At 39.7% G+C, this 16,367-nt stretch overlaps 1 protein-coding gene across 3 annotated transcripts in view; it reads right to left on the bottom strand.

Annotated features, from left to right (window-relative positions):
* LOC110975179 (ERO1-like protein beta) overlaps window positions 1-16,367 on the bottom strand; it is a 28,054-nt gene that overhangs the window by 7,554 nt on the left and 4,133 nt on the right. The window contains exons 2-9 of one of the 3 annotated variants that reach the window (XM_022227405.2): window positions 14,597-14,716; window positions 11,770-11,853; window positions 8,431-8,487; window positions 6,998-7,169; window positions 4,992-5,112; window positions 3,431-3,492; window positions 1,967-1,984; window positions 116-208 (exon numbers count right to left, since the gene is read on the bottom strand). In XM_022227405.2, the coding sequence (XP_022083097.2) occupies window positions 116-208; window positions 1,967-1,984; window positions 3,431-3,492; window positions 4,992-5,112; window positions 6,998-7,169; window positions 8,431-8,487; window positions 11,770-11,853; window positions 14,597-14,716 (727 nt within the window). Of the gene's footprint in view, window positions 1-115; window positions 209-1,253; window positions 1,287-1,966; window positions 1,985-3,430; window positions 3,493-4,991; window positions 5,113-6,997; window positions 7,170-8,430; window positions 8,488-11,769; window positions 11,854-14,596; window positions 14,717-16,367 lie in introns of all 3 variants that reach the window. The other 2 variants (XM_022227404.2, XM_022227406.2) reach the window with 2 other exon arrangements.

The raw sequence follows: 16,367 nt of genomic DNA, 5'->3' as shown, positions 1-16,367 counted from the left end.
GACATGAATACTCATGACAAGGACTTGTGTCTGTAACATAAATTTGTGCATTGTCTATATCTGTAACAGTTGCCCTTGTGAAAATTTAATGAGGACATTTTTGAATGACTCATACCTGATAATAAATATTTAGCACACAGATGGACATTGATACTACTGTGAAGTCCGGATATCAGACGGTAGAACACTCTTTTCTCAAGGCACATTTCTGTCAAAAAAATGACCAAGACAATGTGAGAACTGAAACTGTGGCAATTCTTCCTGCTAAGCAAGAGAACAGAGTTAATTGAATTGGCAGGATGGAAACAATTTAGCTCAAATACTTCTTGATATTTCAATGCTTTCCTAATGGTTCTTAACATTTTGCTTCGTCTTGAAGACTCGAAATTCTCTTCTGCTTGTACATGTACGTCAGCGCAGCAGCTGTAACTCAAATAAAATCAAGGAAAAGTTTGTTTTGTTTGCTTGTTGGGGGGGTTGATAACGATCTCCTCTAAGTTTTTAACCATAAACGGAAACAAATTTTCACTCGGAAACTAATCGTTGACTTCATTTACGTTACACTCTGTGTGATGATTATGTACCGAAAAAGTTTCCAAAGGAAGTTACTTCAGAAATCATGGTAAAGCAAACCGCGCCCAGGTAATAGTAACTCACTCGTTATAATTCATTTCAGAACTCCCCTCAATAAAAAAGAGAGGAAAAGAAAACCCTTGCTATGATTGCTAATCATCGTCTGATCACTACAACTACCATGCAAAGTTTCAAGTCATTTATGCTTATCTCCCTCATTATGTTGGTGTCATGCAGTTCTAATACGTAAACCCCCTTCACTTCTGTCCAATATTAAAAAATGTCACAGACAGGCACAATCTATGAAGATAGCATTTTGCTACCACTATCTAAATTTTTTAAAATGCCACAATGTAAAATATTATTAGTGTCTAGAAAGTAACAAAACATTACCACAGATTCGTGTTTTTTCACAATTCATACACGAGAAAACCACTAAATTCTATTCACATATCAGTTACATGTAAAAGAAAACAACCAGGATCAAACATGTTGCATCGTGCGACAGCCATTTCATTTCAGCTCTTCTGAGTTGTTCTCTCTTTCATTTCAAGTCAATATGGGCATTATGTAAACAGAGCGCTCCCTGTACGGGGTCACTCCAAATCTCTGTATCGGATCCAGCAACATGTCCAAGATGTCATAATGGAAGATTATGAAATTCTGAATACTTAACTAACTTTTGCATCCTCCCGTCAGCGTATGCAACGCAACTTCAAATACAAAACAAATTGATTTTTAAAAGCATGTCTGAATCTCGTGGAATTTGCAGATGTGATTCATGGGTCAAAGTTGTCTTGGAAATCAGGGTAGTCGGTGAACTAAATAGGCCACCATGTAATGAAAACAAAAACGTTGAATAAGTTGGAGTTGTAGAATGCAAAAATGATTTGGCTGCTTTGCTTGAGAGTCTGAACTTAAAAACATGCACAGAGATTTGCTCAAGGGGTCAGTGGATGTACATGTAAGGCTCACAAAGTTGCCAAAAACGTATGGATCTGAGACCATCAAGGAAACAATGGGGCTTCATATTTGGTTGAAATATTTGCTTGTTTTTGGGCAGTTACCAGACATGAGTTGAGTTACAAAATCAAAGGAAATCACTCACTTAAGAAGTTATATACTGTTGGAAACTGGTAGCTTGATTTCAAGCAAAATGGTCTTGCAGAAAATAAAATAACTGTACTTCAAAAATTTGCAAATTTATAGCTCAGTTTAAAAAGAGCCACATTTTGTAGAAGTCACAAAGACCAGTTACCTTTTTTTGATTTTGTGAGCCTTGAGCCTAGCAAGAAGAAGCATGCAAACAAAACAATTCTATGGCACAAAGGCACAAATCTTACATAAGATAAATAGCAGAAGGAGATGGTTTGGGGAGATGACTGGCCTTTACCTTTCAAGTATTTGGAAACTGCAGGGTTAAGTATCAGATGAGGGCAGCAAATTTTGAGGTTGGGGAGAAATTAAAGATGGAGGTTAAAGGTTAGGCAGGTGGAAAAATGAAGAAAAGAAAAAAAGTCAGTCGAGACATGGGGGGATAGGTGCAGGGGGATCTGTAGCAGTAATGTCTTTCATGTTAAGACCAACTAAAAGCTAAGGAAAAAAAAAGTGGACTGTGAGTCTCTTCCACCCTGTGAACTGCGAGTCTTTTTTCCACCCTGTGAACTATAGCCCAGATCTGGAGTAGACGCGTTCATTAGACCGACACCCATGAGACTACATAGAGGGGCATACACTTGTGTACACTGCTTCGTGGGTGTCATGGTCAACACTCTTTGTGCATGGGGCCGTTGACATGAGCTGTGCACGTGCTACCAAATTTCAAACTGTAGGTGCATAAAACATGCGGCCCTTGGACCAACCCAAAGAGGGATGACTCCGTGTTCATGGAGGGCACCCAGACGTGGTGGTAAATAGCAGTACAATGATGACTCTTGGTATGGGCAGATTCAGAACCCAATTTTCAGAGAGGTCAAACTTTGAGGGGGGGGGAACAAAGAAATGGAAATTTTTCTCATGTAACCTTGTATGGCCTTTGAGAGAGGTGAGATACGGTTTTGGTCTTTTCAGGCACTTTTTGAAGGAAGGGAAATAAAACAGACCCAAAACATTGTCTTTTTCTCATTATTTTTCACAAGAATCATTTGGGCATCTGTTTGTCCCCCCCCCCCGATCCACCCTTGACTATTGCCCAGGTAGTGTTCAGGAAAACAGTGCAGTTATATTTGTACAATTGATAACATTTCCACTGAAGCCCACTGCAAGTCTATGCAAACATCAGTTTTTATTTATCTATATATTTATAACGGATATTAAAAACGCGTCGGTTTCTGCTTCAATAGACATTCATGACGCAGTACAATCAGGAACACAAAAACATAAACTAATGAGAAATTCAATAGCAGTTAACAATTATGGTGTTTCGTGATTCATGTAAAGTGTGTGAACACTTTTTTTCCTCCCCTCAAAACGACATCCTGACAACATTTACAAATCAATATGAAAACATCTCTTCCAAAGAGACATTTTAATTAATAAAGCTACAAAAACTGGCTTCAGCAATTTCATGCTGCTCTGAACTTTTTCCACAAAGTTCACAAACTGCACAATTGACCAGCAATGGGGATAGTCTGGCAACAATTAGCAATCATTTAGAAATCAATACCACAGTATAGTTTCTGGGATACAGGGTGCCATGCAATGATGACTGCAGTGCTGTGACGAGTCTTTCAGTAGGAACTCCACATCTGTTCTTGAGAGAGTTAGCAGCAAGTTTTTTAAAAGCATATGAACGGATAAAAATTTTGCAAAATGTTGGCGACATTTTTGTCAGGGGAATGTGTCCCTTCCCCATTACCTCGGACAGACTTGTCTGTGAGCAATGTTTGGTATCCCTCAGAGTTGGCTGGCTCATTGGGTCTGCCAAGGACAGAAAGAGAAAGAACGAAGTATTAGTTTCGATCGTTTTTGACATTTCTTTGCCAACTTCAGACATGTAAACACTTCCATTGCTGCTGTATTAGAATGGTTCCGGAAGCAGCCCATTGATTAAAATGTCATTTTACCAAGGGGAACCGGTGTAATGGTGCTGCACACTGCATGGGATTTTGAAGCAATAACTCAACGAAAACTTAATTTTTAAATACCAAAAAAGTGAAACATGGAACATACATTTAAAAAAATGACAACAAAAGTATCTCAATATGGCTTTGTCTGAATCAATTGGCTGTGGCCTGGAGTAATGCATGAGTCTATGGGAATCGACTGGACCTGCTAGCCAGTTTCTTTCATACATGTGGGTGCAAGTGTCATTTCCAGCGTCAGAGAAGTAACATGGACATTTCCTATACAATCTAGAGAGACCTGCTTTATGCAGGTATTTACTCGGGTGGGACTTGAACCCACAACCTCCTGCTTACTAGTGCACACGTCTTAACCACTCGACCACCGAGGAAGCTTGTGTCTTTTTTCACAAGCTCTCGGACAAGCACTGAGCATACAGTGTTTATTAATATATACATTGGATAAGGGCAAAAACCCGTTATATAAATTGTTAATTCTTCTCCACCAAGAGTCTAATGAGTCCAGTTCTCCCAAGTACACACGCACTGATGTAGTGCCTCTTTGTGTGCATGTTAAGGTTTAACTGAAGCTGACCAGGTTCACACACACAGCAGTGCACAAGCTTTTCTCTGACTCCACAATCAGATCACATATGGAAGTTGTGGGTAAGGCTACAAATAACACTTGCCCCAATAGGAGCCACTGGCTCAAGGCCATATCTACTTGCCAGATGAGAGCCACTGGCTCAAGGCCATATCTACTTGCCAGATGAGAGCCACTGGCTCAAGGCCACATCTACTTGCCAGAGGGGAGCCACTGGCTCAAGGCCACATCTACTTGCCCCAATGGAAGCCACTGGCTCAAGGCCACATCTACTTGCCCCAATGGAAGCCACTGGCTCAAGGCCACATCTACTTGCCCCCATGGAAGCCACTGGCTAAGGCCATATCTACTTGCCAGATGGGAGCCACTGGCTCAAGGCCATATCTACTTGCCAGATAAGAGTCACTGGCTCAAGGCCACATCTACTTGCCAGATAAGAGTCACTGGCTCAAGGCCACATCTACTTGCCAGATGGGAGCCACTGGCTCAAGGCCACATCTACTTGCTAGATGGGAGCCACTGGCTCAAGGCCACATCTACTTGCTAGATGGGAGCCACTGGCTCAAGGCCACATCTACTTGCTAGATGGGAGCCACTGGCTCAAGGCCACATCTACTTGCCAGAGTCAAGTGTGTTACACTTAGCCACAACCAAGTAATACAAACACAACCACAAAATGAGAGAGTAAGGCAGTCTGTAAATAACCAGACGTTCTACATGGCAAAGGTACATGTATGATACGTCATGCTTACTTGAAGCAGTTCTCATTGTAAATACTGTTCCATATCCTCCATGCTGATTGGCCTTTGTAGCCCGTATACCTCTCTGGGTTGATGGTCAGGTCAACGTACTTCATACCAAGCGACTGCTCATCTGCCAATCCCAGAGAAATATCAAAAGCTGTAATACACTCTCCAGAACACACAGATACACCATACCTGTTTTACATACAAAAAGTATGGACTATCCTTTGTTCTCCTGAGGTTAAGGAAACTTGAGAATAATGCTCCTTTTACTCTAACTAGGATAACTCCTTCGAGCTAGATTTTTGATGGTGATTCTCTGGACTGTTCCTCTTCATTTTACCACAGATAACCTTGACCCCAAATGCCTCTGAAACTGTTTTTCAGAGAGGAGGGAACATTGTGTGGATGTGTGCGAGGCCACACTACGCCATCGCACCCTACATTATGTGGATGTCTTTTGTGCTGAGGTCCACACTATGTATGGCACGCCTGCACTGCTAAGCCTGACACAAACTGATCCAAATCACAAGCAGTTTATTAATGTTCTGTGTGACTTTCAGTTTTTGTCAAGTTCTTTCCCTGAATTCCTCAAAAGGCTTGTCTATTTCTGGTGCATCAGTAATCACACTCAGTACAAAGGCTGCAATGGTAGGTAATTTTAATGGGTACGAATTTGGAGATACCTCTTGACACGGGCCATGTGCACCATGTATAACTATCTGTAGAAGGAGCTATGCATGATATGAGGCAAAGGGGACCCCCTCTATTGTATCTTCTTTTGTGTTGGTGGAATCTTTGGAATTCCTGTCAGATTTCGGAGGGGGGGGGTGCAGTAGGCACAATAGCCTTGGGGTATAAAGCTTGTGCATCACATTGGGGGCCCCCTTCACCGCATATTGTGCTGGGTATGTCAAGTCCCAGTTGTTTTGGAACTACTTAAACTTACTGTACAGCACTCCTGTTTCGAACATTTAGATTCTCACATATTATCAAAAGCCTGCTTATTTATTTTTGAAGCTGCAACAGCATTTTTGTACTCAAAAAAGCTGGACCGATTGGTCTAGTTGTACTTGATAACTTTTGCAAGATGCTGACTTCCATGAGTCGTTCTTTTTTTCCCTCTGACAATAAGATCCTAGGATACCTTATCCCCTAAATTTTCAATGACTTTCCGGGAAAATGACTTTCCTGGACAGAAACATGGGAACTCGATTAATCCACATAAGAGGCTCAGTCAGAAATGACTGTTCAGTATAAATCTTGAGTTAAACTTTTCATAAACTTTTCATCAATAGTAAGCAAAATTGACCAGTTACAGTTGCTTTTTATGGCACTGCTTGCCGTTAAGCAAATTTTTTTTGCTAACCATAGAACAGAAGTTTGCTTAATGGTAAGCTTATTTCATGGCTAACATTTCACGGCTGCAGCGCTTTGCACAAAAAATGGATGGGCACACGTAGAGATTTCCAGTTATGCCACTGAGTTAAGCAAAGCTTACCTTATTGGTTAGTGCCATCGCCAGCGACAAAGATTTCAGTTTTTAAAGATTATGCAACCTTAAGAATGTCGCTTGACCCAGCGTTGAATACTTTTGTTTAGCCAATAACGACTTAGGGGATGCATTTTTGTGTGTCACATGGCACAGTCTTGGGGTTGCTTCATATACCTAGGTGACGCACCCAACAAATTGAATTGCCACGGTGCTGTCACATCATGTCGCTACACTACTAGCTGTGTGCCAGGTTGTTTGCGGCCAAACTTTCCCGTCTCTGTGAGTCTTCGACTTGTATTGCTTTTAGTTTAGTTACATGTATATGCCAATGTATCCTAAGTTCAGTTTATTCTAAGATAATTTATTATACCGTCATCATGAAATACACGGAGCCTCTGTTAGCATGAAATCGTGTGCTTAGCAACACCGTGAAATTGGGCCCTGGGCAGACAAAAGCACTCTGGAGATTCCAGGAGCATCTGACCACTTCTTCTCACCAACCAGTGGCTGTATCACTCACCATCAACTTCACAGAAGTCTACTGCCATATCGTCGTGCTCAGTCCACGTCTTGAAGGCCGCCTCACTCTCTTTGCTGATGGTGGTGTCCAGGGCACTCAGACGGATTTCCTCGTCACTCCGTGAGTCACATGACCCATCGGCATCCCCACCTGCTTTGGACTCCTTCAAGTACTGCACAGGGATGTTTTAAGATACCAAATAAATGAGCATTAAAGGAAAAAACTAACCTAAAAACAAATTGGAGTCTTGATTTATATGCAGTTTACATCCTGGTCAATCAATTCCGTGTAAGACATCATCCAAGAAAAAACCTCACACAGCAAAAGCTAATGAATCAGATATACAGGTAAAGAAATTTAACCTTTATTTATTATCTAGATATTTGTGTACAAGAGCACAGGGCTTAAAATTAGCTTCTAAAAGATGCTGCCATCTTCATGATTTTTTCTCTGTTATTTTCTATATGCCGCATGCATACATACAATCCATAAAGTTAGTTGACAGATGAGAATAAAACTTCTGTATACTGCACCAATAAAACAACAAGACTTGGTCAACTTAATTAAAACGTGCAGTATTGAGAGACGGTACTGAACGAACATGGGACATGCAGACTGTTAACTATACTGCCGCCGAGCCCAGTTTCAGGCACATAGGCTTTATACATGAAACCGTGGAGCCCGAAACCGAACAAAAGAGCTGGGCCTTTAACAAAAGACTGCACTCGGATCAAAAGACCTGCTTCTGGGAAATGCCATCATTTTTCAGCTTGCATTTATCGGAGGTAACCCGTCACTGTTTTGAAACAGTATACCAGTACTTTTGTCTGCGGATTAGCACCCCAGACAAAAGTGCTCCAGCTCCCCATCGATGAGCAATACAGTACCGCTACACGCTAATCCAACCACATTTGAAATGACGCCACTGGCATTCACTGGGAACTAAGGAAATTGCATAACACCTCACGATTCTGGGCTCTCTTTACAGGGCGGCAGACCAGGCTGAAATACTCAGGCGTCAATTGAGGTAGCATGTCAGATTAGAGTGGACACCAGACAGTCATTCGTGTGGGTATAAATGTCCATTAAATAAAATTATGAATTTTTAAAGAATTTTTAATACAGAAAATCTTGAAAATCACCCGTATGTAGGCACTGCATTTTTAAAAGCACCCTGCAGGAAGTGGTTAATGCCGGTAGGTAGAGTGCGTGACATCTCCTACGAGAAGTGGCACTGCGGTATCCATGGCAACAATAACAGATTACAGTGACAGTGCATCAGATCTGAAGATCTAATATGAAGGTTCCAAAGTCCTCTCCCAAATAAAAATAGACAAGAATTAGGCCGAAGTCCATTTTTTTAATTTGTTTTAATTTAATTTGCTCCAGTTGTTTCCTTCTTTTCAAAAAACCACCTCAGCAAAGCACAGTACCTTTTCTTTTCCGTGAGGTATTCCTGGTTCATCTTTTAGTCCACAAGGCACTTGCTCCTGTCCAAATAAACAAGACAACAACTTGTATTCACAATATTAACAATGTAAGCCTCTTAACCAGCATTTAAACCACACAAGGGCCATTCTGTAAATAAAGGGTCTAAAGAAGGATACAGAGGCCAAAGTATGAAAACTGTTTTTCTGCCCTGTAGTAAAGCTTATTTACCATCCCAAAATATGTGAGGTTTACACAAGACAGAGATGAGAATGAAGAAAAATGTAAATTGAGAATAATCAATACTAAATTTGTTTAACACTAAATGTATATGCATTTCAGAGCCCAATAAAAATAATATTTACATATTTCTATCCCATTTTCTTTCTAAAATTGATGGGTCTTCAACCATATGCATGTTGTCTTTCAAGCAAATGTCTAAGAAAAAAAGCGCTTTCTTCTAAATGATGTACATGTAACCATGTTTCAATAACTCATGATGAAAATCTAAACTCTGTGGCCTTGCAGTTTACCAATCAACCTGTTCAATGTGTAAGGTGCCATTGCAGGTGTTTATCACTGGACCCCCTCAAAAAGTAGGGCCTAGAAGCACTGGAAATCTTCTTGAGGAAGTGAAATAATACAAAAAGCACACAATTGGGCTCAGGTAAAGTGCTAAAAGTGCCAGCACATTGCCAACCTCACTGATAAGTGATAACTTCAACCAACAACCACCCATACATTTTATTTATCAATTCATTGATTTTTTTTCCCCCATTAGATATAATTTCACTAACGAGTATAACTAACCATTATCTGCACATGTGCTGATACCACTGGGTGATTTAACAGAAGGTTCGATTCTCACCATGAGAAAAATCAATACTTGCAATTCTGACCCTGTATACATTTTAGCTTTCTAATGGCCGTCTCACAGACAGGTTGTACAAAAAAGATAGCAACAACTTTTACATGTGTATGCGCCGGCATTACATGTACACATTGAACAACATGTGAATGTCTGCATGCACTTTATATTGCATGGCTAGAGCAGGGGTCTTACATGTATAACCTGTAGTATGCATTCGGTGAGAATTAACATGTGTAACACCTAATGTACAGAGTACATACATGTAGCTCAGCCTATGGGTATCACTGTGCCATTATGGTAGCCTTGCTGTTTAATAATCAAACAAAATTTCCTGAATGCTGCGACATTTTGTTAAGTGGTACATGTACATGCATGCACATGCACTATGTTCACAATTTCAATTTTCAAAGTGTGCACTATGTAAAACAGGTTTTCATGCAAACCATTTCAATTCTATCATAAAGGTTAAAAGAGTGGGCACATTTCTCAAGTACAGTGTACCTGTACGTACTTTCCTACCTCCTCACACTGTATTTACATGGAACACATTTTAATGCTCAAAATATACCCTCTGACAAGATTGAGTCCCAAAGATTGTAACTTTGACTGCACGGTTTCTTCAGACTTGCAAGCTAAAGTGCCAAGGGCACTTTTGAGCAACGGCGTAGCGAAGGCATTTTCTTTGGGGGGGGTGTGCCAGGGTCAATTTGCCGACTGGTTGATGTACGGTACATGTACGTCAATAATTCATGATGTCAATTTCAGTTTCATTTGCAGACTGACCCTTTATTTGCCAACTGAAAAGAATTATTGAGGGGAGGGGTGTAACATCCCCCGCACCCCCCCTCCCGCTCGCTACGCTCCTGCTTTTGAGGGATCCTTGGTTTAATTACCAGAAATCTTTATGTCATTAAATTAATTGAAACAGTTGACTGTCCATACATGTACATGCACTGCAGCAAACTCTCTAGCAGGACTACATGTACATGTACAGTACCGGTAGGCCTACCATGTACATGTACCAGTAAGTACTGGTATGGCACAAGTACATTTTGTGAAAAATAGCCAAATCTTGTCTTAAATCACAAGAAGCCCCTTCCAATTAAATCTACATAAGGATGCCACACAAACAACTTGAAAAACAATCATTGAAGTTACATGTAGCGCTACTACAGTCTTAAGGGCATATTACGGTCATATTTGAATCATTTCCAGAACAATGAAACCCAATGAAAGAGTCTGCATTTACGTGCGCGTACATGTACCTGCCCACACATTTTAAAGACACCGTATCACAGCCTCGCTGTTCAACAGCACAGAATTGCAGCCGGTTCTCCATGCATGTGCACATGTACCGGTACGTGACCATTTGATAATGTCAGGGACGGTAGAATTTAACTGGCAGGTTTTTAATCAACTTCCAAGCGGACGATTCACAATGCAGTGCCACTCTTCTGCCGTTATTAAACGGTGATGGTGTGTGACCGCTCATCTCATAAGGCTCACTGCATGTTTATTACAAAATCTGTCTGTTTGAACACTTACATGTACATGTCTATATTTTTGTTGTACCATTCACATCATTAGATGTACCTTATGTTCTGTGTTTCATCATCTTCCTTAACGTCAGAGAACTTCTTTTCTATTTTTTTTCTCAACCAGCTCTAAGCAAACCTTGTGAATTCATAATTGTGGAATTTTCAAGGAATAGAAAGACGAGACTTTGGCGTAACCCGTGCCTGTCCCATACATCCTATGCACAAAAACACTATAAACAACTATAGAAAAGAAAAAATTGGGCTTTTTTGCCTAATGCTCATGATCAAAGTTAAGATTTAAAAATTGTAACAACTAAATTTTTATTTCGTGCATATTTGGTTCAGTATTTCACGTAACACATACCGGTAGATGTACGCTTTATACCGGCAATGGTATTTTAAATTATCGTCCTCAAAATAACCATCATCATTAATTTTACTGGTAAGACACATTTCTCTTGATAAGCCGACATGTGCATGTACACACATACACACACAAGCATGGTAATTCAGAAAACCAAGAAAAATACTAACATCTTAATAATAATAATGCTGAAAAGTGACAATGGACTTCACGTGTGTACCATGTGAAGGTGCATGTGCTAATGAGGGAACGGAATAAGGGATAATAAATTACTGTACATGTACAATAAAGTATCCACTCATGTGATCTCTTCCCACAGAATGAGTCTTCAGGCTTGTTATTTCAGTAATTCAGCTTCAGTTTGCATTGGAAAGAGCAAACAGAGCCCTCTACATATAGATGCAATTCACTCACTTAGACATTAATGAAGTGGATGAGAAATAAGGAGAGTTCTCACTTCTTTACATCATGCAACAATTTTTTTTAAGGGCATTTAAGTTAACTTTAATATTGTGGCTCTGTCTGCTTCAGACTCATTCTGTTAGGGTTAAGTCACTTGTTACAAGCTTACATCTGTGCACGGGCAGACAGCACAACTCTCCAAAGCACAGGTGCCATCGTCAGGCCAAAAGGGACATTTCTTGTCAAGGTTCACCTGAAAAAAATGGTATCAATAAGAGAGAGAGGATCTACATGTAAGTTTAAGTTTAAAAAAGAAAGACTATGTTTTGCAGGAGAGGAAAGCTTCTAATTAATCCCTTTTCAACCAAAGATATGAGAAATAATTACTTGCCCAGATTGGCTAGGATCAAAGGAACTTTAAATCATGGAACGGTTTGCAACTTTGCAAAAAAATTGAACAAGTTTATTACATATTTTGTATGTTTTTAAAACCTGCTCTTCAACACAATGTATACATACCAAAAGTACATGTAGAGTATGCCTTGTGTGTACACAATCTTTCGTTGTTAAGACAATGGCATACATGTGCACACATGGTACACAATGGAGTTTTTGTACACACACATGTACATGCACAGGTACACGTATGTAACCTTTTTAGCACAATCACAGCAAGTCCAGAACAAGGAAACAATGTGGGCTAATGCACTGCATTAACCCTCGTTTTCCTGTAACAGCCCCAGACAGGCAAAATTTCCGTCCACTTGATTTGCCACAGTACACAGACACATACATTGTACATGTAGGGGTCATTTGAGTGATTGTGACTGAAACAGCAGGTTTCTTTATCAGGAACACATCTTTGCACATTAATGCATGTATTTCCGATTAAACCATGAAAGCTGACATGTTCCTGCTTGGCTTTCACCACATGTCTCCTTTTGTGGCTTGATTCCTCAATGAATGCATGAACAATTGAAAAGCACAGCAGAGTGTCAATGTCTGATTGTAGACAAAGCATGTAAATTATGCTTTATTTGTTTATAAATGCTCCAAAATATTTTTGCACATGTATCTCTGTTTTCTGGGCAACGCATCACACATTATCATACCAGTAATGATTAATAGTCCATGGAAAAAAACAATTCAAAACACATTGCTCAATATTATATTGAAGATGTACACTGTATGGGCAGATTGGGCATGGTATCGCATTAATTCTCTGGGGAGATTTTATCCAAATAAAGACATTCAGTCTGTGCATTACTTGGCAAAGAGTACAACACTTCTATTGAAGATGTACATGTACTACCGGTATGTACATGTACATGGCAACATACTGCAAAGTCCCAGAAAAAAATTCCTTTCAAAGACAAAAAAGAAGAAAACTCTCTTAAAAGAAAAAAGAGGTTCCACATCAATATAATCAAGTGAAACAAGCTGTACCAAGCCTCTAATTCCCTGTTTTGCACTGTGGAAGTCTGAAGTGATGCATGACTTTCAAATGCCATCTGTCACAGCGTTTTTCGTGACAGTTCGGTAGTTTTGCAGCCACTTTCGACAGACACCTAATGTACAGCACACAAATGCAGTACCAAGACCAGCGGGTTACAGTCACAATCACAGCGTTTCCCTGATGGTTTTAATTTTTACCACACGTTAAGTTGTTTTTCATGTGGACCAGCGGGTTACAGTCACAATCACAGCGTTTCCCTGATGGTTTTAATTTTTACCACGCGTTAAGTTGTTTTTCATGTGGACCAGCGGGTTACAGTCACAATCACAGCGTTTCCCTGATGGTTTTAATTTTTACCACGCGTTAAGTTGTTTTTCATGTGTATCAGTGGGGGAGCTATTTTCGTGTCAAAAAATCAAGGTCCAATTTATTGTCAAAGTAGCCTGGTAGAGTTTGTTCCATCCATCTTTTGACGTCACAGGTTGTATTTTTTCCTACAAGTGGTTGCTAAAACTTTAGCTGGCCATTGGTAAAAAAGGAAAACAATAATTCGCGTTCAAAATCCCACGCAGCTATCAGAACATCATATAATAATACATGGATACATACTACTCAATGCAAATTCAACCCTATTTTTAAATTAATGGGACAGATGTCCATCCTGAACGAATTTGAGGAAAAATCGAAAACCAGTCAAAAGGTGATATTTCTCCAAGTTTTGCTGCCCATACAAGTTGTAGGCAAAATGAGAGTGGTCTAACAAACATGGAATGCACTGCTGTTTCGCTCCACCTACATCTACGGCCTGCATGCCGATTCACAGGTGTATAAAACTGTTTACGGGCCTTGAAGTATTTGCAGAAATTTTCAACCGGGGGGGGGAACAATGCTAACGTGACTGGCCCCCTTCACTGTGTATTTTTGTCATAAGTTAACTTTTCCCTCTTCTGAACACCAAAACATGTACACGAACAGAGGCTTATCAAGTACACCCCAAAAAAGAATAGCACATTTTCATCCATATGTCAGCAAGACCAGACTTACACGTACATGAATATGACAAGCGTTGTTAATCCGTCTTTGAACGGACAGAATTGAATGAGCATGAGATTGACTGACTCATCGAATGTCAGTGATAAAGCAGTACAGTGTGCCTGCATACGTGTACATGTACAGGTATAAACCCCTCTCAAATGACTTTGTGAGCCATAGATGATACATGTGTACTTTTTCTCCACTGTAATTGTACACATCAGGCGCATGTACCATAAGCCCTTCTGTAGGTACATGTAGAGTGGGGGCAAGTCTTGACAAACAATCAATGAGCACCCAGGAAGCCTCAGTGAGATTTGGCAGAAGCGATACACCATGCTACTGTTCGGAAAAACTCTCAAAGGGTCCGTAATGCTGTTCAATACAGCAACTGGCAGACTGCGTCCGCCATTACTGGGGGCCTTCCTGATGTTGCAGTGATCATACATCGAGATTCGTCCAGCCTACTGGTAGTACCCAGGGGTCAAAATGTCGCAAGTTACCGTACCTTGAAAAACTTGAAGTAGTTTCTGGTCAGGAGGTTCTGTAGCCTATCATAGACTTTGAGATTATTGAAGGAGGCGACAGATTCCACCTTACAGTTGCAATCATCCACCTGGCCATTAAGCTGAAGAGACAACGATACAAACAAAAAGTAAAGCTGATTTTTTACAATTCAAAATTGCTATCTTGCTGTCATACCATGAACATTTCAAGGTTCAAACCTGGGGCTGGATGAGTTTTCAGAGTACTGGTACAACATAATACAGGGAACCAACGGCAGAATATTTATGAAACTGCTTCACATGAATGCTTTCCTTCTGAGCAGAAGACTGCAACAAATTTCATGGTGAAAACAGGTGTTTTTGACAACTGGCTTCAAATAAATACTCACCAGCCAATCAAATTCTGCCAGGTAGCACTGTAAAGTGTAAACCTGGTACCAATGTTGAACTGTTCATGTAATAGAAACACTGTGCATGTACACTGTAAATGGGCAAATCTATGTACAGCAAATAGGGCTAATTCAATAAGCCTTTTGTGAGTTAACTTTGAATAAAATCTGGTACACTGACTTCATTAAATTCACGTGAACATAACAATTTGAATTCTCCATACCAAAAACACTGTTGCTATAACTCATGATTTGGGGCAAGCTTTTGCTTGGTTACAAAAGGGACACCTTGCAACAATACACTGTTCTAAATGGATAAGACGGGCACAAAGGAACCAGTCCATTCCAGAGATGGTGGTCGATATGCAAATGCTTACCTCGAATCACGTGGTATAGCAACAGTGTCTTTAGTCTGGGGAATTCAAATAGTTATGTTTGTATGCAATCAGATAACTCGGGATACCGATTTTATTCAAAATTAGCTTACAAATAGCTTATTTGATTATAATTTACCATTTGAATATTTGACCTTGAATTTGAATATCCATATATGGTCATACCAACCAACAGACTTACTGAACACACACATTTTGTACATTATAAACATTTTAAAAGCTTCTCAAGTCGAGGAGTATCACCAGCCACGATTTAGCAAAATTTCATAGACAAACAATACTTGCCCTGTTGAAAATTTCTATTCCTTTTAAATTTTTTAATGAATAATTTACTTTTTGAATCACTGCAAGATTTCTGTCTTTCATCTGAATCTGCTTGAAACAAGCCTCCATAGTGCAACTTTTCTTGTTTAAAACACAAGAACATTCTCTCTTCCTTTTCATGGATTTTGCATTCAAATATTCAAATTCAGAAAATAATATCTGAATATTTGATATTCGATCATACATTCAGCACAGCCCCAAAACCAAAGAAAAGAAGACCCCACAAAGTCAGGTGCTACAGCAAACTAAATTTTCTGCAAGTAGAAACAAATTGATAAAAGTTATGGAGCATCATTTTGAGAGTAAAAACCTATATTTAATTAAGTTTGTTTAAAAGAAAAATAAACAGAGTGTTCTTTACTAACTGAATTATTTTCACTTTATACACCTTTCTCTGAATCAGAGAATACATGTAAGTTTAGCCGTACAGATAACAAACCTTTTGCTGTTCTTCATCCTGGTTGGCTGAAACAGGGTCATGTGGGTTTGTGAACTACACGCACGGGTAAAGACAACCCATGCCTAATTTACAGGATAGAGCAGGTCCTACACTAAAAACTCTACGCAGGTTACAATATCCTCCGGAGGTTGCAGATGATAGAACCTTAAAAAGGTTTTTCCCATTTTTATATTTTGGATGGAGGTGTGTTATGAAAGACATATTT

This window comes from Acanthaster planci, linkage group LG01 (assembly GCF_054643075.1).
Source record: "Acanthaster planci isolate LZ-2023a linkage group LG01, COTS_SCS, whole genome shotgun sequence".
In the NCBI taxonomy this organism is placed as follows: Eukaryota; Metazoa; Echinodermata; class Asteroidea; order Valvatida; family Acanthasteridae; genus Acanthaster; species Acanthaster planci.
Note: the sequence above shows the minus strand (reverse complement) of the source record. Positions and strands in the feature narration are given on the sequence as shown.